Consider the following 24,588-nt stretch of genomic DNA (forward strand, 5'->3'; position numbering starts at 1 on the left):
TTGAAATAAAAAGTTTTATTGCTGTTTATTACCAAAATAATATTGTGTAAAGTTAACTAATAAAGTATTAGTTTTCATATTGTACTTAAGTTACATATACTACTATATCAATTGAAAAGTGTGATTACAGTTATTAGTATTACAATATATATATCTTTTATTTACAATTATAAAACTATGAAAGAAATAATAGTTTTAAATATATTCTTTATACAATATAAGTATTTAAAATTAATTTTAAGATTAATTTGTATATTTACTAAAATTGAAGAATACTTCATAATAAAAATTATCGGTTAGATTCCTTATAAGAAAAGATTACAATATATTAGCACATATGTTGTAAGTGTATGATATAAATAATTATAAATAAAAACAAAATTATTTATTATAACTTAAATATTTACTTTAAAACACAGTTAAAACTGTTAATATTATAAGAAAAGTTAATGTTATTAAGATTACATAAGAGTTTCTGCGAAAAAGTTAATGTAAGTACAATTTTAACATTAAATACTAAATGTGTAAGTACCTGCTATACTTTGTTAGATTATGTTAATTTAAAAAGAGAAATTAATATTATTGAAATCAATAATTTTATTGATACCAACGTTAAAGTTGTTCCATTCGTATATGCATTCGATTTTACTAATAGAATTAATGAAGCTTTACCTTTTAACGTAATGTTTGAGACAGATACTGATGAACTGAAAGATAATTTATATTTTACTTCTACTTACTCAAATTATAATTTATAATTATGTTTATTATTTTTTTTTATAATATACATTTTTTAATGATTTTAAGAACTAACTAAACTATTTTTATTGTACAAAATATAAATATAAAACTTACTTCCATTTAATTCCCGATTGTACACTAGATATGTAAATTGTTCCATTGGTAACTCCATTTGTGTGGGAGGAAACATTTATGTGTTGCAATTTATCATTAGAAAAATTAATTAAAAGAATAACGTTTTCATTTTCATACTGTCTTATAACTGACAAAACTTCATCATTATTTAAAATTTCTATTTTTAAAGTTCCATTCTTTAAAACATTGGAATTACTTCTCAACATAATTAATCTTCGATAAAGATTATAATGTGATTCTACGTCCTTTATTTGCTTTGCTAAATTTATGGTTTTATAATTTTCATGAATGGGTAACCATGTGGTATCATTAGTGCTAAAACCTTTAATTAAATAATGGTTTATTATAAAAATTGATAATGGATAAATTTATTCAATTAATCAATAAATATTAAATATATATTATTTGTATATAATATTTGTATATAATATTAAATCGTTGTATGATTGAATAAACCTATGATACTTCAAACATTAATAATTACAAATATATGAAATGTATCATTTTCAAATAATTTCTAAGTAAAATTTGAATTTGAATTTTTCTTTCGTTAAAAACATGGTAGTAATTTCTAGCATATCAGTTCTCACCTGCGTTTTTTGAATCATCCCATTGAAATGGTGTTCTATTGGGATCGCGGGAATATATTTTGTAATGTTTAGGATCAGTGTTGCAAGCTTGCGGATCCTGGGTCGCTTTCCAGCTGATATCCAATTTATCTTCCATAGCAATTTCTTCTCCATTGTAAGTAACAGCAATGCCTGGCAGTATCATTGCTAACATCGTCATTTGATCGGCTCTTCCTGGGTACCGTGTAGCAGTACGACTGCGATCGTGATTACCCATCTTTAAGTGCGATTTAGTCGGTTTGTTATTATATTAAATTCTTTGTGCATAATGCCATAATCAGTGTTTTATATAAGTGTATTTTATTAATCAAAAGACCGCTGTTAAGTATATTTTATTTTTTTATAACAAAAGCGATCTTCGCTCGTAATAAGATAATTGTATATTTTCAGAAAGAATTTAGTAATTGAAATTTTAAACTTAGGTAAGATTATATTAAATTGCATTTAGTGATTACATACAATTTAATACAATTGAAAATTTTCTAGAAATATTACATATTGACTCTAAGTTTTATAAAAAATTATTCTTAATACAAGAGTGTTTCTTTATGGAGCACATAAACAAATCAAATGATTTTTTAAAGTATCAAATTTTTAAAATCATAACAAATTTCTGAATACAATCATATAATTAATTTGTTTTTTTTACCACCCAATTAGCTGACGCATTTATTGGCGTTTGAGCTATCCAATCATCAATTACTTTTTTGAATTCTGCAGGCTTCGAATTATTATGTACATTCGTAATGAAGTTAAAATTAAAAGGTACTTGTGATCCAAATCGGTAATATTTAGTTGTGTTAAGTAAATTTGTATAGGCTTCAGTGAATAAAATCTATAAATAATAATTAAAATTTAATATACTTATATTACACATTAAGAATGAAAATTTCAAAAAATTAACGAACTTTTTCATCTTCATTATGTGTATCAGACCAATCATCTAATATTTTTCTCCAACTTTTGACTAATTCATATGTCCGATAATTGTCTGTGCTATATATGTGGTTTAAATAAGCATATTCTTGGCTCGTAACTCCAGATGCATTCGATAATGGTTCATCCGGAAAGTCGTCATTTTCATACACATAGGGAATTGCGTCTATTCGAAAACCATCAATGCCTTTACCTAACCAAAACTTTATGATCTCCTACAAAAATTAAAAGTAAATAAATTTCTTATTGAATACCGTATTTATAAGTATTATTTAAGAATATTTAATTGTACATGAATTAATTATATTTAATTAATATCAATATAAACATCGATACTTTTCATATAAAGTAAAATATACCTCTATTTCTCGTCGAACATCAGGATTGTTGTAATTCAAATCAGGTTGCCTATATTCAAACTGGTGCAAATACCATAAATCACGGTTTGAATTATACTTCCAAGCAGATCCACTAAAAACGCTAATCCAATTATTTGGCGCAGTATTGTTGTCATTATTTTTCCCTTTTCGCCAAACATAATAATTATTATATTTTTGTTCATTGTTAGTACTTTTGATAAACCATTCATGTTTATTAGAAGTATGATTAGGTATCAAATCCATAATGATCTGTATCCAAAAATGGTATATTTTTTATATATAATGATAGATAATTATTTTAATTAAAACTATTAAAATAATTTACTTTAACACCTAGTTGCTTGGACCTTTCTATTAAATTTTCTAGGTCTTTCATTGTTCCGAAAGTTTGATCGACATCTCGAAAATTTGAAATATCATAGCCAAAGTCTACCATTGGGCTAGTATATATTGGAGATAACCATATTGCTGTAATTCCTGTAGTTTTGAAATATTCTAATTTGTTGATTATACCTATATATAGAAAATTTCATTATTGAAAATAATATATAATTAATTAATAAATTAATATTATATTTATTGAATATTATTATAAAAAATATATAATCGTAATAAAATAGAGATTTTTAATATACTGTAACAAAAATAAATATGCGCAGTAACTTATTATTCGCCGAAGTAGATTTTTATTCCATTGCATTATGAAATGGTTTTGAATTATAATAAATATACGATAAAATTTTTGTAAGTAATAATTACATAAAGGTAAAAAATATTTTATTATCAGTATATAAATTATACACTGTAATGCATTACAAGAAAAATCAAATAAGTATCAATACAAAACAATACAAAATCATAAAAATCAATAAATAAAAAACAGATCCAAATATACAGTTACTTAATTATTATTAATTATGGTTAAGTATATTAACATACATATAATTTCTATATAATACTAGTGTAATTAATGTTTTGATTTTTATAAATAATAATTATATTCTAATATTTATAACTATTAGATTTAGTTTCTGAGTAATTAAGAACTTTAAAATAAAATATATGATTTGAAAGAACATAAATATATAACAAAAATTCACAAAGGAAGAGGTAGGTAGGGAGAGAGAGAGAGAGAGAGAGAGAGAGAAAGAGTATGTACCAATGTAATTAAGTGCGAGAGACAGAGCAAATGAATGAGAGGAGTCGCATAATTCTTTTTTTTGTATTTCTTTTATATATATATATATATATATATATATAAAAGATATATATTATATATATATATATATATATATATATATTAAATATATATTAAATCTCTTTTATATATATAAAACATAATCTCCAGGTAACAGTAAAACTTACCTCATAAAAATGAATTTCTCAACAATTTTAGTATATTGGTTCAATATGATATGTTTCTTTTATAATTACACTATCTATCGTTGAACTAATTTTCAGTTATTTTTTTTTAAATTATTTATAGTTTTAATACTTTTTTTTATAGATTGTATTAATTGAAATTAATACAGCAATATTTATTCGTTACTAATAAATGCAGATGATTTGTCAGCTATAATTGATAGTTAAAATATAAATAGTAATTGAAACTTGTATTATTTTATATACAGAAAAATTAAAATATATAATCATAATATTTTATAAATAATATTAATGGAGGTTCTTTTTAGAATTTTTGAACACATTTATGAAAACTGTAAAAAAAAGTATTATTTATCATACTAAATTGAATTAAAATATTATCTATAAATTTAAGTCTTGCAAAAAATCTTATTATATTAAAAACTATATATTTTATACTTCACTTTTTATTCTATTAACTGGGTATAAAACTCACTCTGCAAGAGTTAATTGCAATTTATTAATGCAATAAGATTAAATGACTTATCTTATTTGCATTAAATATTTCGATTCATTAGAATTTCACAGGGTTTGTTATAAATATTTAACTTGTTTTTCTGATATACCATATCTATATTAGAAAAAAGATATTTTTTCTTTGTTCTTTATTTTTTATGTCATATTTTTTTAATCTTAATAAAACCGATGTTAATAAAGTCTAATTTTATATATATTATGCTTATGAATTACATTTGAATAGACTGTATTTGATCATCCTGAGTTCAATAACCGAAATTGAATTTATTTTCTACTATTAAATATTAATCTGATAATAATTTCTAAACTCAATTGAATAAAAGAAACGATAACGCTTCACATTATTTTTATTTTTTTGGCTTATCGAATGGTTTAAATAAATTATTTTATACATTTATAATCAGCACTAAACTGCATTTAAATTAAAATTAATTTATTTATTTACATATTTATTTAAATTAAAATATTTACAATATTTAATTCCCATTAAAATATAATTTAATAAATTTGTAAATAATTTTGTAAAAAAATTTGCTTAGATTACAAAATAAATAATTAATTAATATATAATTTTATAACCATAATAATATATGGAAATACTGAAAATTGAAATATTTAATTATTAAAATATTTTGCGTATTAAAAATTGCTGAAAGGAAATTCTATTTTATTATTGCAATTGTATGAATACATGTCTAATTCTAAAAATTTGCTGACAAAATCTAAATAAATGATAATAATAAAGAAATATTTCTAAACTTATTTTACAACTGATTGAAAAATATTCTATTTAAAAGTTTCAGTAAATATATATATATATATATATATATATATATATATATATATATATATATATCAATATTTTTCTTTTTATAATTATTGACTGAAAATTTTAAATAGAATATTTTTGATATATTTATATATCAATGTTTTTCTTTTTACAATTATTTACTGAAAATTTAAAATAGAATATTTTTCAATCAGTTGTAAAATAAGTTTAGAAATATTTCTTTATTATTATCATTTATTTAGATTTTGTCAGCAAATTTTTAGAATTAGACATGTATTCATACAATTGCAAATAATTTTACAAAATGAAATTTCATTATTATTGTAATCATGTTCAATTATAATCTTAAGATATATAAATTATTTTGAATGTTTTTATTTAATATGATAAGTAAGAATTTTATCAGATATTGCTCGAGCAAAGTGATTGCAGACATGAAATATAAATATGTAATAAAATTCGAAATAGTAATGATAGTTTTTATTATATCATAGTATGAATACTTTCATACATTTTTAAATATGCAATTTTTATATAATATTAAATGAAATATAGAATTACTTTGTAATTGCACCTGCAATTATAAGTTTATAAGAAATTAAAACATTTTTTTATTTATTTAATTAATATTATAGAAAAATTGATAACATATATTGATATTTATATATTGGATAAAATTATATCAAATGATACCTTTGTCCTCTCAATGAAATCTTTTTAAATAACATAACAATACAATTGAAATTTCCTGAAATATATAGTAGATTATACTCTTAAACAATGTTTAAATAATCTTACCTTGTAAATCGCCAATTCCATCGCCATTAGCATCCATGAAACTTCGAGGATAAACCTGATAAAAAACTGCATTTTTCCACCATCCTTGATTTGTTATTTCGCCAATCACAAAGCTTACACTGAGTAAAAGAGTGACACAACTCGGCAAAGACAACATATTTTCTGTGAAGTAGCGATATGTGCAGATCTTATATAGGAGGATTGTACTAACTTTTGTGAAAAATTCTTGATACGCTATCTATTAACTTGAATTGACATAATTCTTTTACCGACACCGATTTAAACACCTAATAATTATAATTATGATTAGAAATGACTCTTTTAAATTATTTATTTTATTTTCACATTAATTTGTAATATTAATTTTTAAAGTAATGACTTCATTTTATATATTAATTCACTTTAAACTAAACATATCTCATATACAGTAAATGTATCAAAGAAGAATATTAATTAGTTTATATAATATTTTTATAATATTATGTTGGTGGTTATTAATAATATTAAAACAGTATGTTATTATTAAATCGGCATGCATAACAATTTAGTATTGCAGAATGAGCAGAAATAGAAAAATATCTAGTTCTAAAATATCTTATTATATCATAATTGGTCTTTTAATTTTAAGAATCTTGCAATGACACATAGCGATAGAAAAAAATGCCAAGAATAATTATCATCATTTACTATTTATATTGATGCCCTTGCAAACATTAGATTTGATATTTTTACAAATATCTATGAATACAACATTTTGTAAACGCAACTACTTTTATTACTATAATTGCTGGAATTATTAATTTAATTACCGGAAGGCCACCAAGAATAAAGAAATATTAATATACTCATGTGTAAAATTAAATACTAAAATTATTTTGTATTTAATATTTAATTAAATGATTTAAATATTAATTATGAAACAATTATTTATAAAATATATTTAATATTTATTTTACTTATTGAATATAAAAATTTCTTTATAATTAATAGGTAAAACTGAAAGAATTTTAACTTAAGAACATTAAAATTTCATAATTATTTATATTTTCAATTTAATATCATTTAATTGACAGATATAAAAAGGTCTTTAATTTATTTTAAATATCGAATATATTTTGCTTAGGAAATTTGATTATTTTATTCAATGAAAACCTGTCATAAATATATAAGAATTAGCAATTTTAATTTCATTAAAAAGAGAATAATGCGATTGTCCTTAAAAAATTTGTCTATACTTACTTGGATCGAATTTTTTTTTGAGGTTAAATTTATATTATTTTATTTATTTTTCTATAGTGATATTATTATTATAAAATATATGTGCTATAGAATAATAGGTAATAAATATAATAATAACATATAATGTAACTACAAGTAAAATTATATTAAATCTGATATAAAAACAATAAAATTTTAATATAACACAAAAAATATTGTATATTTACGAACTTAACGATTTTATTAAACTTTATTACTCTGTATTTGAAATATTATGGTGCCATGTGCATTCTACCATAAATAAATAATATACACTTATTTATTAGTATTTATCGTATTTATCAATTTATTACTTTATTATTTTTAGAATTTTAATTTCATTTTGACATCAAGCATCGAACAATATTTTGTAGATTTTCGTTCCGTGAGCGATAACTTATGTTTAATATATGCTAGGTATATACAAGCTTGATCAATGTTTATTTTTATCGCATCTTATATATACTTGTAGATGAAGTTTACTTTAAATATGATAATGAATAGGTGAGGCGGGGATAAAGGATTATAATTAGATGAATAAAAAGAGCATTGATTCTGAAAGTGTATAAAAAAATATGAAAATATTTGCCTAACTCATATACATGATATCTTGCTGGCTTTTTTGTATGGAAATCGATGGAATATGGAACTAAATTTAAATTTAATGCTCAGTATTATAATAAAAATTCTTATTAAGAACTTAAACTAGAGATAAGAGAAAATAAAAATATTATGTTATTATGTTAATTATGTAAATTATGTTAATTACATAATTATAAAATGTTAAATGTTTTATTTGCTTTTATCACTAGTAGATCGAAAATGAACTCAACAAATAAATGAAATTATATACAAAGAATTATTTTATGTTTTATTTTAAATTTTAATTTTTTGATAACAGTTATTGTTTCCAAAATTTATATATAAAAATATCTTATATAGGATATTATTTACACCGATTAAAATACATAAAAAGAGGTATTTCTAATTAAATCAGAAATTTTGTATCTAGTTCTTCTTTAACTACTGAGTGTATTCAATATTCAAAGTAATTTATAGTTATATGTAGGCAGTTCAAGTAATTAATTAATGTTTAAAGCAGTGGTGAAAGTTATTGGGTCTAATCTTTCTTTAATAATGTTAATTTTTCGAGAGAAATTGCATTGAAAAAATTTGAAAACATCTCCTCGGGATTATTATCTTATATTTATTTATATACACATAAATCATGGATAGTGTAAAAATAACTCGTGATTAACTTTTAATGAATGCAGTCCAGTATAATTTTTTACGTTTACTAATATCTTACTTTTAAAATAAAAATCTGACTATAGTTCTTTTAAATTATTGTTAAGTTTTATAATTATATTCGCATTCGAATTTTTGGTAAAACACTTAATATGTATAATTTAATATAGTATTTTTCATAATATAAAATTTTAATATAATACGATAATAATATTTTAATCTAATATAAATTTTTTCAACTAGAATTATATTATTTCAATTTAAAATTTATTTCCAAATAATTATTGATTTCACTCTATTAATTTATTCTAGTAGTTAAGATACATACAATTGTGAAATATATGTTCATCTCTTCAGAAATATCATACAATGAATTATGATAAATATATTATTCATTATATTTTTATTATTTATTTTAATAATGAACACTCACATATTAAGAATATTTTTTACGCACATTACTCATTATAACTGATAATGACTATAGTTCATAAAACAGGAAATCTGAATTATTGTAAAAATTTTTTGCCGAAAAATAATAGGTAATAAAATTTTTTTAATCTATATTGAATTTCAATAAATCAAACTTAAAAATAATTTTGTGAAAGAATGATATTGAAAATTAGCAACAAAAATATAATTATTTAAGCTTTTAATATAATAAAATAGAAACTATCAATTTCATATTTTAATACAAAATTTATGGATTGTATATAAAAATCCATTAGGTGAGTAAGAAAAATCTATACAATTGTTTTTAAATATTCATGAAGTGTGAAATTATCAGTGGAAATTTAAATGAGTGTGACTAAATTATTAAAGGATTTTGGGTTAGAAAATAATTGTTCCGAAAAATATATTAATTCAAATTTATCTGTACAATTAAATATTTTCACAAATTGTGAAGTAATAAAAATAAAACATTAGTCTTCTAATATTTAAGATGAATTGAATTTATTGTAGTTTTATTTCAATTATTGATAACAAGGAAGTTTAGTTATCTAATATTTTATCTGTTAGATAATCTTAGATAAATACATAAAGTTTATGTAATTATTAAGAATATTATTAGTAAGTCTTTATTAATTTTGTAATTCTTAATATTATAAAATTTACTTTTTCAAAATCATAATGTTAATAAAGAAATATTTTTAAATAAAGTTTGTCATTGATATATCTACATAAATGCTTCTATACATTCATTTATCATAAAAGTAATTAAACAATTTATTAATGTACTTAATTTTTAATAAAATATACATACAATTGTTGCTGAATAGTTAATAAGACTTAAATAACAAGAAAACATTTTATAATATTTTTACCAATGATGTTATAAATAAAAATGTTATACCTATTTTTATTATTTCTATGTTTTTAAAATTAAAAATGAAATTTATGTTTTAATTATTTAATTTAGTAGTTGCATGCAATGTATTATTTTTTTAGGTGAATTACATGAAAATTATGTGATATTAATTTAGAATTATGTAATATAATAAAATGTAATATGTAATATCTTATATCTGAACCTTGTATATTATTATTTTGGTGGCTTTGAAGTAGCTTTGGATTCTATTGAGAAGTAGCACAGATTAAAAATATGATTAATTTTTTAGTATTTATAGTAGAATGTTCATTTTATTTGAGCCATACGAACTCAATATTATTTTACTTGTAATAAAGTAATTAATAATATAATCTGCACAATTATATTTATTATGTAATAATGTATGATATTCTACCTAAGCATTCATTGCCAAATATCATTAGGTAGATGGTATTCTTGAATGATGCTGTTATGAACACGCTTTATAATTTTTAATAGTTTTTCTACAATATATATTGTATTTTAGTTGTTAAATAAAAGTTTTCGTTATTAAATGATTTGTGCTTTGAAATATTAGTAGGTATACTACTATAATTAAATACTGCTATTTAATTGATATTTAAACAATTTATAATATAACTTTGTATTATAGAATTCTTAGTACTATTCATATTGCATATATTTTGTATAAATATATGTTTTGCATTTAAATATACCAATAGATTTTCAAAATATCTTAGCAGTGAAGTATTTTATGAATTTAATGTAAATTAATTTTAATTTATCTAAAAAATAAGACAAAAAGTAGAGAAATGAAAAGCTCGTTTGAGCTGATAAATATTCACAGGATTATTATCGAATTAAGAAACTATGTAAATATAAGGTTTTAAAATTGATTTATTTTTGCAGTGCTTTTTATTTTAATTAAAATTAATTAATAATTTATTGTATTCTTTTATTAATAATATATTTTTACTTATATGTAATTGAAATTTTACTAAATAACGTTATTCAAAATATATTTTATTAAATTTTTTTAATTATTTAATAGTAATTAATTCTAAACAAGTAATAATATAAGACTATAATACTGTATTGACCATTGATATTGTATTCCATATTTAATATTTATTTTTTAATTTATTATAAAAATTTTAAATTAAAAATGTTTAATAACTAAAATGTAATGTTAGATTTTTTTCCAAACTGAATTAGTATTTCTTTGTGCTTATTTAGTTGAATTTTACTGTTTTATCAAATAAATATTTAAATATACTATGCATTAATTATGTAATTAAAGAGTTAATACAAAATTATCATTTAAATTGTACTAAACACTGAATTGATTATTTCATCGATTATAATCAAAGTTTAACAAGACATTTAGTTTTTATATAATTTTCGAATAAATTAAAAATATAAAATAAAATATAAAGATCATAGTTATTATAAAGTCATAGTTCTATAGATTCCTATTAATTTTTCCAAGTGTATTCTAAACATAATTAATTTTCTAAAATAATTCACTTTTACAACTCAATTATAAAATGACTTTAAGAGTAAAATTAATAATATTAACCATGTTTAAAATGATTTTTGATGATTCCTTAATATTTTTATAAATGTACATCCATGTTAGTATCCTATTTTACCAAAATTATTATATTTGATAAATGTATAATGTTGAAATGAAAATTAATATTTATTTTCATGCGTTCATAATTATTCATATGATTGTATAATATCTAATTATATATAATCAGTAACTAATTTAATATTTTAAAAGTTTATTAGATATAATTTCAAATATTTTTCCAATTATGGGTTGTTTTTTAAAACATATTTATACTAAAAGTATTTATTTTAGAATATTAAATAGTGCCCTTCAAAAGATAATTTCTTAATTCTTTGAAATTGAAAATGCCAAACATTTATAATGTAACATTTAATATATAAAATTTATTTATTTTTAAATGCTAAGTCAATATTTACACTTTATTAATAGGTTTTGTTTGAATAACGTAAATCTTGAAAAAATAATAAGTTATATTTTATATTCTTTACGGCTTTATTTTTAAATTAATAGCTTAATGAAATATGAAGGCTTAAAATGTATTAGAATTCGAATATATATTGTTGGTACAAAATAAATATTGTTTTTTTCCATTACATTAAAATAAATTTGACTTATTTAATTATTCACAAACACTTTAATAGTAATTTCCATGTGGTAATAATCAAATATGTTTCTGTAGGCAGATATTATATACAGGAAGCCAGAATTGCGGTTACGCTGAGTTTTAGAATCTGTCGAAATATTTTCAATTACTAAAGAGAATTGCAGCATTTCTTGCCGGAACTTTGACAGAATTTGTGTTTACAATAGACCTGAAAAGTATATATTTTAATACAAAAACAAAACAATGTATTTTATAGAATTATTATAGAAAATAAATAATAAAAAGCTAAAAATTGCTTATTATAGTAAATTATATTTACAAAATTTAATTATGTATTACGGAAAACTTGTCAATATTAAAATAAATATTAATTTTATTTCATGTACCATTTAAAGTATATTAAGAATCATAGAATGCAGAATTTAGATATAAGATTATGACCTTACAAATTGTAGTAGTTGAATTAATTAACCTCAATTATACAGTTTTCATCTTATTACATTACAATTTTTTATATTTATTATAGAGATATTATTGTATTAAAATATATTACACAAAAACAATGGTTGGATTAATCATTATAAGTTAGAGTAACAACGTTTATATTAATAGTATTTTATTATTTATTTTTATATATCTCAACGTCTTAATAAAACTAGGGCGTAAAACTAGAATTTTTATGTTATTCACGAATAACATTTTTATTGATCTACCTTATCTAACAAATTGTATAAAAATGAATGTCTTCCGTTGACTATATCTACTACAACTTGAATTATAAGTTTAACACTGTGTCTACTCATATATATAATGACATTTAATTGTTTTTGCTGGATTTTGTACCAATACGACGAATATCATTAATTTTTAATATTTTCAGCATGATTTTATTATAGATTACTTAATAGTTTGAATACAGAACTATATATTAATTAAAAAAGAAAATCAAATATTCAACAATAAATACAATCATTTTTAATATATGCATAATTGTTATTGATTATAAAATTTATAAATTTTGCACAATATGCAAAATATTTTACTAAAATCTTATATAATGAACAATGAGAATAAGATGAATTTATAATAAAATATAAAGCTTACCCTGTTGGTAGTTCAATATTCGTTGTCAAATGATATAATTTTAATTTAGATGTAATATTTTCAAAAACTTCTAAATTTAAAGTGACTGGTTCATTCCCCATATTTATCACCACGTAAATCGATATCTCATTTTTTAGTTCTCTAAACATATATTTTTATTATAAAATTTTTTATTTATATAATACACAATTTCAATAGTTATATTTTAAATAATTTCATAATATTTTAATATTAGATGACTATTAAATATAAAAATTGAACAAAATTTTATTTTAATTCCATTATTATTGTTTTGAAATATGTAATAAACAAAAATTACCTGGAAAAAGCAAATACATCGTTATTAAATAATTTTGTTTTTAATTCGCCCTTTGAAATAGATGGTAATCTTCTTAATTTTGTTACTTTTAAGAATGATTTATAACACGATTTATCTGCTGCTTTTTGAGCAGCAAGATTTACTGTTTTATAATTGTCATTAACACGTAACCAAGTTCTTGGATTAGTTGAAAATCCTAAAATAAATTTTTATTATATAAGATTATTTATTATAAAATAGGTTTTATGTTTTTGAATCTGTGGAATGTTAAATAGTAATACATGAAAGTATTTTTATATAATATTTTATTAATTTATATTAATTTCTGTCATATTAATTAAAATATAAATGAATTAATTTATGTCATTAACTAGGATATAATGATTTATAAAAAAATTTTGTGTAGTTAGTTCATAATAAAATAATAATATAAATAAATAATAAATATATATTACAGAATTAATTACTCTCAATTATAAAAATAAGGACAGTCCCATAACTTTTTTCATGAGACATACGTACATTTATTGCTTAGATAATATAGAGATTATTCTTTGTAAAAAAGTTGCCACAAATATCAGTTTTAAATATTTTTTATGTAAAACATGGAATTCAAGCATGATTTAGAATTCTGTATTCATGAATATCTATTGAAATAGAAATATTTAATTATTCAAAATCTTTATTAAAATATCTATGATTCATTACTTACTTGCAGTAATATAATTGTTAAGATAAACTTAATATTACATTATCATACATTTGATATTGTTGATGTTATATTAAGTTATATTATGTGATGTTACCATATAATCGATTAATGTTTTACCAATTTATTATGCACTATTTACACAAGTCTTAGCGAATAAGCTACTTACCGGCTGAGGTGCTTGCATCCCATTGGAAAGGAGTTCTAACTGGATCTCGGCTTCTTTTCTGATAATCAGTCTTACCGGCATTACAACCTTGAGGATCTTGTGTTTCCTCCCAGGTAAGGTAGGTGTCCTCCATGCAAATTTCATCGCCGAGGTAAGTTACTGCAACACCCGGTAAAAGTTGAACCATCATCGTTATTATTGGGGCGATATCTGGTCCAAAGCGTGTTCTTAGTCGATGTTGGTCATGATTTCCTGCCTACCAATTAAGAAAATTAATTGCAGTAGTATTTACGTAGATAAAGTTTTGTGTTTATGTGCTTTTGTAGCTTGCTATTTCATGCTACGTACTGATTAATCCTAATTTTAATTTCCAGGGAATGTTATAATATTTACTATTCATTGAATTGATATACATAGATAACGAACATAAATAATAATGATATAATGTATTAACAGATGATAATTTTGTAATTTGGTTGAAACAAAAATAAATTTTGATTATTATTTCTAAACAATTCAAAATCAAAATAAAAATAAGAATATATTTATAAAAATTTCAGAAATTTCTCTTAAAGCATAAAAATTATATAAACCACAAACGAAAAAATTTAAACATATCTTTAGATATTTTAAATAAAACTTTTGATATATTTAATTATAAGTATACATAATACCTAAAAAATATCATAAATAGTAGAGTTTTCAAACATCTAATACATTTATTTATCTAAGTTTAAGTAATTTCACTAAATAATAAATTTAAAATTTAGCTGTACTTAATATAATTTGTAAAAAGTGAAAAGTAAAGTTCTTGTTTTTACGTTATACTTAATAATTGATACGTATATATAATTATTCTTTTAAAAAATTAACAAATTTCATAAAAATTTAGTAATAAAAATATTATAATAACTATAAAAGATGACTGAGAAATGATTAATCTACAAATTATTATTTCTTTTCATAGTAAATTTGAATGTACGTATATATCTAAAGTTGGATCTCAAATTTTACATCATGTAATGAATATAAATACAATTAAAAAATTTCTATAAAACCAATATTTATTAATTATTAATATTTTTCATAATTAATAAATATAAGGAATTACTTTTTATATAATATTTATACGAATTTCACATTATTATAAAACTTACTACCCAACTCGATGTGGCTCCTAATGGTAGGTACTTCATCCACTCATCAATTACATGTTTAATTCTATTAGCATTGGAATATTGATTGATTGAGGTAATGAAACCGAAGTTGAAAGGAAAATGCGCTCCATAAGTATAGTATAGCATTGTTAAGCTTATATTAGCGTATGCCTCTATCATCATCACGTTTGATTGGTTATATTGATCAATGACATTTCGCCATTCATGCACCATCTCATAGTTTTCGATCAAGTGCATCGTATAGTCGTGATATGTATAGTCAAAGTCATTTGGGTTATGTGTTCTACCAGTCAATTTTTCATTACGCAAATATTTATCTTCAAATATGAATGGTAAGGCGTCCATACGAAAGCCATCCACACCTTTTTTGATCCAAAAGATTAAAATATCCTTTATAAAAAGATACAAATTTATTTTATATAGCAATGCTAAAATAAATATGTTAACTATATAAATATGTGTGTATAGGTCATTATAAATACGCATATTTATCCATTCTATAATAAATTTTATTTTTGACGTTTTAATAGTTATGTAAAAAATAATATAATTATTCATTTTAATTTATTATATTAGGTTTAAAAAATATATTCGTGTTGAATGACATATTCGTCAAGCCCATTAAAGCGGAAAAATAAAATTTAATAATTACAAATTTAGAAATGTACGTTATATCTGTAATGTTTACAATTATTTATATAAGTTATTAAAAGAAGTAATGAACAATAATAAAATAAACCTTTTCTTAACTTTTATAAAATCTACTTATCCGATAAGTATAAATGCATTATTTCAATTTATCGATATTTATTGTATATAATAATCCAGTTTTACCTTCATCTCATTTCTAACTTTTTCATTTCGAAAATCAAAATCAGGTTGGCCTTTAGCGAATTGATGATAAAAATAGGCCTGTCTTTCTTCATTCCAGGTCCATGAAGAACCGCCAAAGACACTAACCTAAATTATTATTACATTTAATATTTTAAAATTATATATAGTTAATATTAATTGTATGTCTCTATATAATTATTGAATTATTCTAGTATTATAAATAATATTACTTGGACTAATTGGTAAATAATGTTTTTTCCATTAGTAAATTTATATATTATTTACCCAATTATTAGGTGGTACTCGTATACCATTTACGAATTTGCCTTCGTTCCAGATGTAATAATCAGTATAAGGATCAATTTTTTTCACACTTTTTTGAAACCATTCATGTTGATCCGAACTATGATTAGGTACGAAATCAATAATGACCTTGAGAGACATATTATGTGCCATTTCTAGTAAATCTTCAAAATCTTTCATTGTTCCATAAAGAGGATCAATTTCTTGAAAGTTTGAAATGTCATAGCCAAAATCTTGAAAAGGACTTGGATAAAATGGAGTTAGCCAGAATCCATCAAATCCGGATTCAACCAAATAATGAAGTTTACTTTGAATTCCTAAATTGTAATAAGTTTAAAATTTTAGTCTGATAAACTAAACGAAGAGTGAAGCAAGTTATATATTACATATTTTACGGTTTACTAATGCACAGACCCTTTAATTTTCGATGTTGTCTATGTTTTACATTTGAACTTCGTTATTCAGAACATGTGTTCACGCGTTTCTGCCCAACAGTTGTATAATAATTAAATTCCCAAGAGCATACTAGTTTCTAACAGTTGTTCAACAAAGTGTTTTTGTTGAATAAATTATTTAAGTAATTTGTACTAATGTATGTTTTACTATATCGAACTTTCATGTATAAAAAACACTTTATACAGAATTTATTGCTTTTTATACTGATTTATTTTATCACGTTTGACGGGAAAATAATTATTTTGGATTTTTTATTATTTCAAATATTTTTTTATTATTATAAAATAATTAAATAATATTATAAAATATAATTATTATAAATATATTCGGAATAATTTATTATGACAACTTAAAAATTACAAAGATTAACTAAAGTAGAAAAATAGAGTAACATTTATAATAATATTGATAAAACGTTAATTTTAAGAGATTTTATTTTTTATTCTTAAAAAAATTAATAAAAAAATTATATCAATGATACCTACACTATAAACCTTAAAATAAAATTGATGAAGACGGAGTTTTTATTGGTAAAGTACATATTTATAGATTAGTTTATGTTAAATAATAATTTTAAATGTTTACATCCTATAATATATATATATATATATATAATATTTATAATATAAAATTATTTCATAAAAATCTTTTTAAAATAAAAATAGTGTAAAAATGGTATTTTGTACTCTATATATAAGATATAATTCTATAATTTATATTTAGATATCTACAATACGAAATACTGATAAATACGTAATATGAACATATATCTTCATTTTTATGATATTAAATAGTTTTATGATATTTTTTCTCATCGATTACTATGAATATTTGAAATACAAGAAAATTTTAAAGTCTAAATTATTTATTATATTTATGAAATACTTTACATTGATTTAATTATATTACTAAATAAGTAAAAGGCAATATATAAAAATTGTAATAATAATCCTAATGACCGATATTAAGTATACAATAAATAAATATCTACACTAACTATTTGTAATTTTACAAAATAAATCTTATATAAACCTTTCATTTTTAATTTTATGCAACAATAAAAAAAAAACAATGAACTTCGTTTTATAATAGCTTAAATATAAATATTTTTTCATTTGTAAATAAAAAGACCAATTTTTATAGAGTTGATATAAATTAAATAAATATACATATATAAAACTATATTTATATATTATGAATTTTTAAATCATAATAAAATTAGTTTGAAACTTTTTTTTTTAATTCAAAAACAATAACCGTCGTAATTAAATTAAAATTTAGTAATTAGAAACTGTAATAAATTTTATACGTATAATATTTATTTATTTAAAAGAATTATATTTTGATGTTCTATTTTACTGTAAAAATAATTAATTAAATATGAATTGCAATTTTAATTATAAATTAAAGATTTCATAAATACTGAAAATTTTTGAAAATATTACCAATATACAATGAAAACATCAAAGTATTAAAATTATAATGTTAATTCTACATTATTTGATTTTTAAAAAAATTGTTAATAATATAACATTAGCGATAGAATATTTTATAATGTACAATGATTCTATCGATTTTTAATACTGGAAATTGTGTCTAATCAAAACTTGGTTTTATATGTTTACATATATATATACATGTTTTTATAATGTACTTTTATATACTATTTTATATTTGTTTACGATTGTGGAGACAATTTATGTTTAAAAAAATAACGTCGAAATCTCGTATTTTACGAACGATGATGCGTTCAATTCTTACACAAGAAAAGACGATGTAATTATGTACTTGTTTTATACAAAAAGGTTAGTGGTGATTTACAGAAATAATGAATTTCATACGTTTCTCTATTTGCAAAAAAACTCTGCATAATAATCTTATGATTGTTACCTCCTGTCAATTTATTAGTTGTACTATATCATCCGATAATAAAATTTTTTTTATTATTAATAATATATTGTTTCTATAACAGATTAAATTTGAAATATTGGACTTAAGATATAAATACATTATAATAATGGAAATAAAATAATATTGTATTTAATTAATTTTTTTATTAAATATTCACATTACTATACTTTTAGTTAGGATTAAACAATTTATCAAATTAAAGCTATTTCAAAAAAGAAATTTATTTGAAGAAGATTTAAAAATAAAAATGAATGATAACAGCAATAATATGATTTGGGTTTATATCAGTTATTAACAATTGTATTTAAATTACAGTATTTCAATAATTATATTATATATACATCATCAAAATATTTATTCTTATATCACTAATATACTTTTGTATTAATTAATTTTTATTTAAAATTGCTTAAGCAATTAATAGTTTCAGATTATAAATTAACAATCTTATTATATTATATAAATTTATATATTTATATCGATCATCTATTATAATTAGAGAATCTAATTAAATAGAGATAATATTTTGTATGCGATAGAATAACTTAATATTAAGTTCGAAAAAGTACTATTACTCTACAAAATTATATAAAATGTTTCATTTTGCTTTATACTATTTGTTTTTAAATTTATATATAAATATAATATACTGACAATTTTTCATAATTTGCATTTGTATAAAATATTTTACTATATAATGAAATTGTATTAATGTACATCTTGATTACTAATTATAGAAGGATATATGTATTTAAGATGTACGCAAAGAGCATAATACTCATTCATCCACGCACGTGTATACACCAACCCACACGCATATATAAAGATTCTGTACATGCTAATAACTCAATTATTATGATAAAATTTACCTTTAAAATCTCCTATTCCATTTCCATCACTGTCTTTGAAGCTTCTTGGACAAAGTTGGTATAGAGACATAGTTCTCCACCATTCTAATTCACCAGAAACTTCAAAAAATAGAAGTATAAACGTGCTGAGAGTAATAAGCGCCTTCATTTTTATTCAGACAAAAATAACCTAATATCAATTTTTAAATAAAAATACATTAATTTTTTATCATTATATAATAAGATTAATTTAATGATTATATTTTTAAGAAAATATATTCTATTGATGATATCGAAATTCGAATTAAATATAAAACAAAATAATTAGATAAACAAATTTTAATTAAGATATCGATATGAAATCTTAATATTTAATTTTTATGTATTCTAATAAAATTTTGTAACATTTTAACTCAATTAAAATCATTTAAATCATTAAAATTTTTAATCATTTTGTAAGTTACATTTTTATTCGTTGCAAAATATTAAATGAAACAATATGTAAACTATTTGACGCCTATATATTTTTTGGAATTTGGACTTATATGAAATATAATCTACTGGTGTAATAGATTAGAAACTCTCTTTATTTAATCCAAAACACTTTACCTGTCACTTTAGAAATCGCTACTAATGCTCTGGCACTCACATTAGATCGTTTTATAACGCAATTATATACGAAAAAGAGGGGATGTTTATTATTCTATACGCAACACGTTCTGCTACATTACCGTATGTTTTTACCGTTAAATAAAAGATGTAATCTTTAAAATTTAGGGATGATATTTTACCAAAGATTTTTAAAATAAAAACTGTACATGGATTTACATAAAAATGTCCAAAAAATTTCATTAACATAACAGCTTTCTACTTGATTTGAGTAATTTATAAAAAATAACTTATAAATTATATAAATTGAGCTATATAGTTTTGTCAAAATGCATTAAAATAAAGATATATGTTATAATTCAATTGCAAATTTTTAAAATTAATATATACTTATTAATTTAACATTAATGTTCATTGCTATAATTAAATTGTATAATAGGCATTTTTTATCTAATATAGAATGTTGATACATATTCAAATCTATAAAATTATATTCATAAATATTATACTTACTACAATACAAATATTAATATTATAAATATAGTTTTATATATAACAATCAATATAATTTACTAAATAATTGTCTATGATATTATGAATCATATTATGAAATAAATATAAATACAAATATGTATGTATTTTATAACTTTTATTCATGTTATACAAAAAATCTTATCTAAATTAATATATCATAGTTAAAATGTCTGTTAATATCTAATGATTTGTAAAGACTTTTTATTTTTTATACATAACTGAATAATTATAAAATACTGGCTCCATTTCTTAAAAAATACTAATATTAAAAAATTTTCAAATGAAAAAAACGTTTTGTCATTATTTATAAATGAGTAACTAAATATGTATATATATACATACATATAATACAATACATGGTAATAAAACAACCATTATAATGCAAATAATGAACCAAATATATATTAATTATATAAATAAATAAATAAATAAATATCAGATATAAGTAATACAAATTGATAGTAAGTTTACATAAATATTTTTTCTCATGACAATAGGTAGGTGGTTAATTAAATTTTTAGAAAAATATAAAAAAAATAAATTCATAATTTGCTGTAGGAACATATATTAGAATAATTTTATTCTAAATTTGTAATTTTTAATGTAAAAATTAATTATGGTATGCTTTTCATTTGTACAAAGAAGGTAAAAAATTACATTGAAAAATTAATATAAATATAAATTAAATTATATTAAATTAAATTTTTAATTTAATTTAAATAAAATTATAATAAGTCCTAAATAACTACATAATTTTAATTAACTCATTAATCTAATCTAATTAATTAATTTTGATATTTAACTGATAACTAATTAATAATATATTTAAGTGTATTTACCGAATTACTAAGCTTGAAAAACTCATCCCCTTAATTCACTTCACAAATCTATTTGAAGGATTGTTACATATTATTATTTCTTAATATTATATTTTGTAATATCAATAAATTTATAAATAAATTAGTAATTTAATTTGATGTGTTAATTTGATGTTCGAGTAAAAGTAATTAATGAACTAAGGATAAAATTAAATGATACATAGCTTAATAACATTCATAATTTAACGAGTTATTATTTATTAAATTTTTTTATTTATTAGAATTATTTTATTTGATATTTAAATTATTTATGTAATAATGCTTAATTAAAATATTCCATTAGATTAATTTGATTACACTGATACATTATCATCAAGAAATGAATTGATTAAACATTAAGGACAATTATTCAATGAAGTGAATTGAAATATTTTGATACTTTAAGAATCTTGCTGATTATTATAATTTCTTGTTATAGATTAAAATAAAACAAAATAATTAAGATATTATTTTGGTGTATTAAAAAATATGCGTATCTCATTCATAATGAACAATTATTAATTGTTCTACAAAATGTTTTATAAAAATATTATGTAACGAATGTATATATATAATATAAAACATTCACAAAAAAATAAATAAATAAAAAAAAGATCCGATATTTAAGTGAATATAAATTTATAAGCAATTTTTAAAAATAAGATAATATTATAAAAAAAATATAATTATATATGCCTATAATTTGTAGTTAAAAAAATATTGTAGCTAAAAACTACCTTCCATAGTAAACTTACTTTATAGAATGATAACTGAAACCACAACATTTCTATAAAGGAAACAAAATTGATATGGATAACAGTATTACTATGTTTCGGCATATGTACGAAATTACAAATACTTCTCCTATACATATTCAATTATTCTGATTTATTAATAAATTTACGTAAATATGTATGTATTAGTCATTCAAGATATTACAAACTGAATGTATAATTATGATTTAATAGAGTTGACAATTTTCATGTAAAACATAAAATACAATGAAAAAATTTACATTTTAGGCATCTTCAGATAATTTGAAGTTACTTTGAACTTTTTTCTAAAAGATTTCTTATTTAGTTAAACTGTATTGAAAATCCCTTTCATTGATTATATATTAATGTATTATACTTTTTATGACTGACTTTTTTTGTAAGCCTTTATAGATTTTACTAATAATATATATTTTTATTAATACATAAAAATTAAATAATTATCTGTGATACACTACCATACAAATTTTCATAATGTTTTTAAACTATAAAATTATCAATAATTTTTTATCAGCTATCTACTAACGGTTTTCTTTATTGAAGTTGTATGCAATCAAATCTTAATATATTATTTGTATTCATTTTATTATTACATTTGAAATTAATTTTACATCGTCAGTATATTATTTTCTAATGAGTTAATAATTTTATAGTAATAAATTCATATATGAGTTAATAAATAATAAATTTTAATATAAAATTTAATAATTACTGAAAAGCAAGTATTGAAATTTTTATATGTACTGAATTATGTGAATAAATTATACAACTTGAAGAATAGCAAAAGTTAGTTTTTTATTAATATTACATAACTTTTTACAAAGACAATTAATTTTTCTTTTCTTATAATAATTATAAATTGTATTGATTAATATTATATTTTTTCATAATTCAGAATATGCATACTTAATACTTAATTAAAGAAACTATTCATGTATGAAAAAAAATTTGTAAGAATAGCCATGAATAAATTCAGTAATAATAAAGCAGATTATATTATTTTTCTGTAATCTTTAAGGGTATTAAATTTATATTATATTAAAAATTAATTATTTGCATATTATACAAAGATTTTTAGTAATTATTAATTTTTGGTTTATTTTTTAAGTATGTACACTCACCATAAAATAGTAAACAATTATAAATTAAATATCAATACACACTTCATTGCATAAAATAGTTAAAATAATTTTATGTAATTAAAACAACAGAAATATTTATATTATAAACTAAATAATTTTATAGTTCTAAAAACAAAATATGAATATATGAAAAAACTGGAATCTTAATTTTATTTACAGGTTGTAAATACATTTGTAGATTTAAATGATTACTACGTATTACGTTCAGATGTAAAACAATTGTATAAACCTTTAGAATAAATATTGTTTAAAATTTACGTTATTCGTTTATTTAGTATATAATAATACAACATATAAAATTATATATTATTGAATCGGATTGTTTTAAAGATAGAAATGATGTAGATATCGTAAATACTATTGTATTTATGAGTAATAAAAACTCTGCATGTTTCTGTACATAATGAACGATCTCAATTGATGATAATAATAAAGGATTTAATCATTTTAGATAGCGTTATTCATGATATAGTTAATTTTGATAAGATCTTAAATTTATCAAAAACAAATTAATTTTTA

The 24,588-nt window shown here is 20.1% G+C and overlaps 2 protein-coding genes across 2 annotated transcripts; both read right to left on the minus strand.

Moving 5' to 3' along the window:
- Positions 1–540: 540 nt before the first annotated feature.
- On the minus strand, positions 541–6,467 carry LOC105366271 (maltase 2-like). Its single transcript, XM_011504653.1, has 8 exons — positions 6,309–6,467; positions 3,147–3,334; positions 2,801–3,070; positions 2,414–2,656; positions 2,155–2,340; positions 1,467–1,722; positions 856–1,198; positions 541–707 (listed from the first exon to the last, which is right to left on the minus strand). The coding sequence occupies exons 1-8, from the start codon at positions 6,463–6,465 to the stop codon at positions 551–553; spliced, it is 1,800 nt and encodes a 599-aa protein (XP_011502955.1). The 5' UTR covers positions 6,466–6,467; the 3' UTR covers positions 541–550.
- A 5,857-nt stretch (positions 6,468–12,324) lies between these two features.
- Positions 12,325–20,340, minus strand: LOC105366272 (alpha-glucosidase-like). Its single transcript, XM_011504654.1, has 8 exons — positions 20,176–20,340; positions 16,922–17,256; positions 16,637–16,762; positions 15,782–16,192; positions 14,625–14,880; positions 13,747–13,942; positions 13,428–13,568; positions 12,325–12,531 (listed from the first exon to the last, which is right to left on the minus strand). Exons 1-8 carry the CDS (start codon positions 20,321–20,323, stop codon positions 12,465–12,467), a joined length of 1,680 nt encoding a protein of 559 aa, XP_011502956.1. The 5' UTR covers positions 20,324–20,340; the 3' UTR covers positions 12,325–12,464.
- Between the last annotated feature and the right edge of the window lie 4,248 nt (positions 20,341–24,588).

This window comes from Ceratosolen solmsi, unplaced genomic scaffold (assembly GCF_000503995.2).
Source record: "Ceratosolen solmsi marchali unplaced genomic scaffold, CerSol_1.0 scaffold58, whole genome shotgun sequence".
Classification (NCBI taxonomy): Eukaryota; Metazoa; Arthropoda; class Insecta; order Hymenoptera; family Agaonidae; genus Ceratosolen; species Ceratosolen solmsi.

What these genes read in the sequence shown, in the direction of transcription:
- LOC105366271 (XM_011504653.1), bottom strand. Translation starts at nt 6,465, where the DNA reads ATGTTGTCTTTGCCGAGTTGTGTCACTCTTTTACTCAGTGTAAGCTTT. An exon ending in CCAAGCAACTAGGTGTTAAA is followed by an intron (nt 3,071 to 3,146) that starts GTAAATTATTTT and finishes TTTTGGATACAG; the next exon opens with ATCATTATGGATTTGATACC. An exon ending in CACATAATGAAGATGAAAAA is followed by an intron (nt 2,341 to 2,413) that starts GTTCGTTAATTT and finishes TATTATTTATAG; the next exon opens with ATTTTATTCACTGAAGCCTA.
- LOC105366272 (XM_011504654.1), bottom strand. Translation starts at nt 20,323, where the DNA reads ATGAAGGCGCTTATTACTCTCAGCACGTTTATACTTCTATTTTTTGAA. An exon ending in GATGTATTTGCTTTTTCCAG is followed by an intron (nt 13,569 to 13,746) that starts GTAATTTTTGTT and finishes ATATATGTTTAG; the next exon opens with AGAACTAAAAAATGAGATAT. An exon ending in AATATTGAACTACCAACAGG is followed by an intron (nt 12,532 to 13,427) that starts GTAAGCTTTATA and finishes TATACTTTTCAG; the next exon opens with GTCTATTGTAAACACAAATT.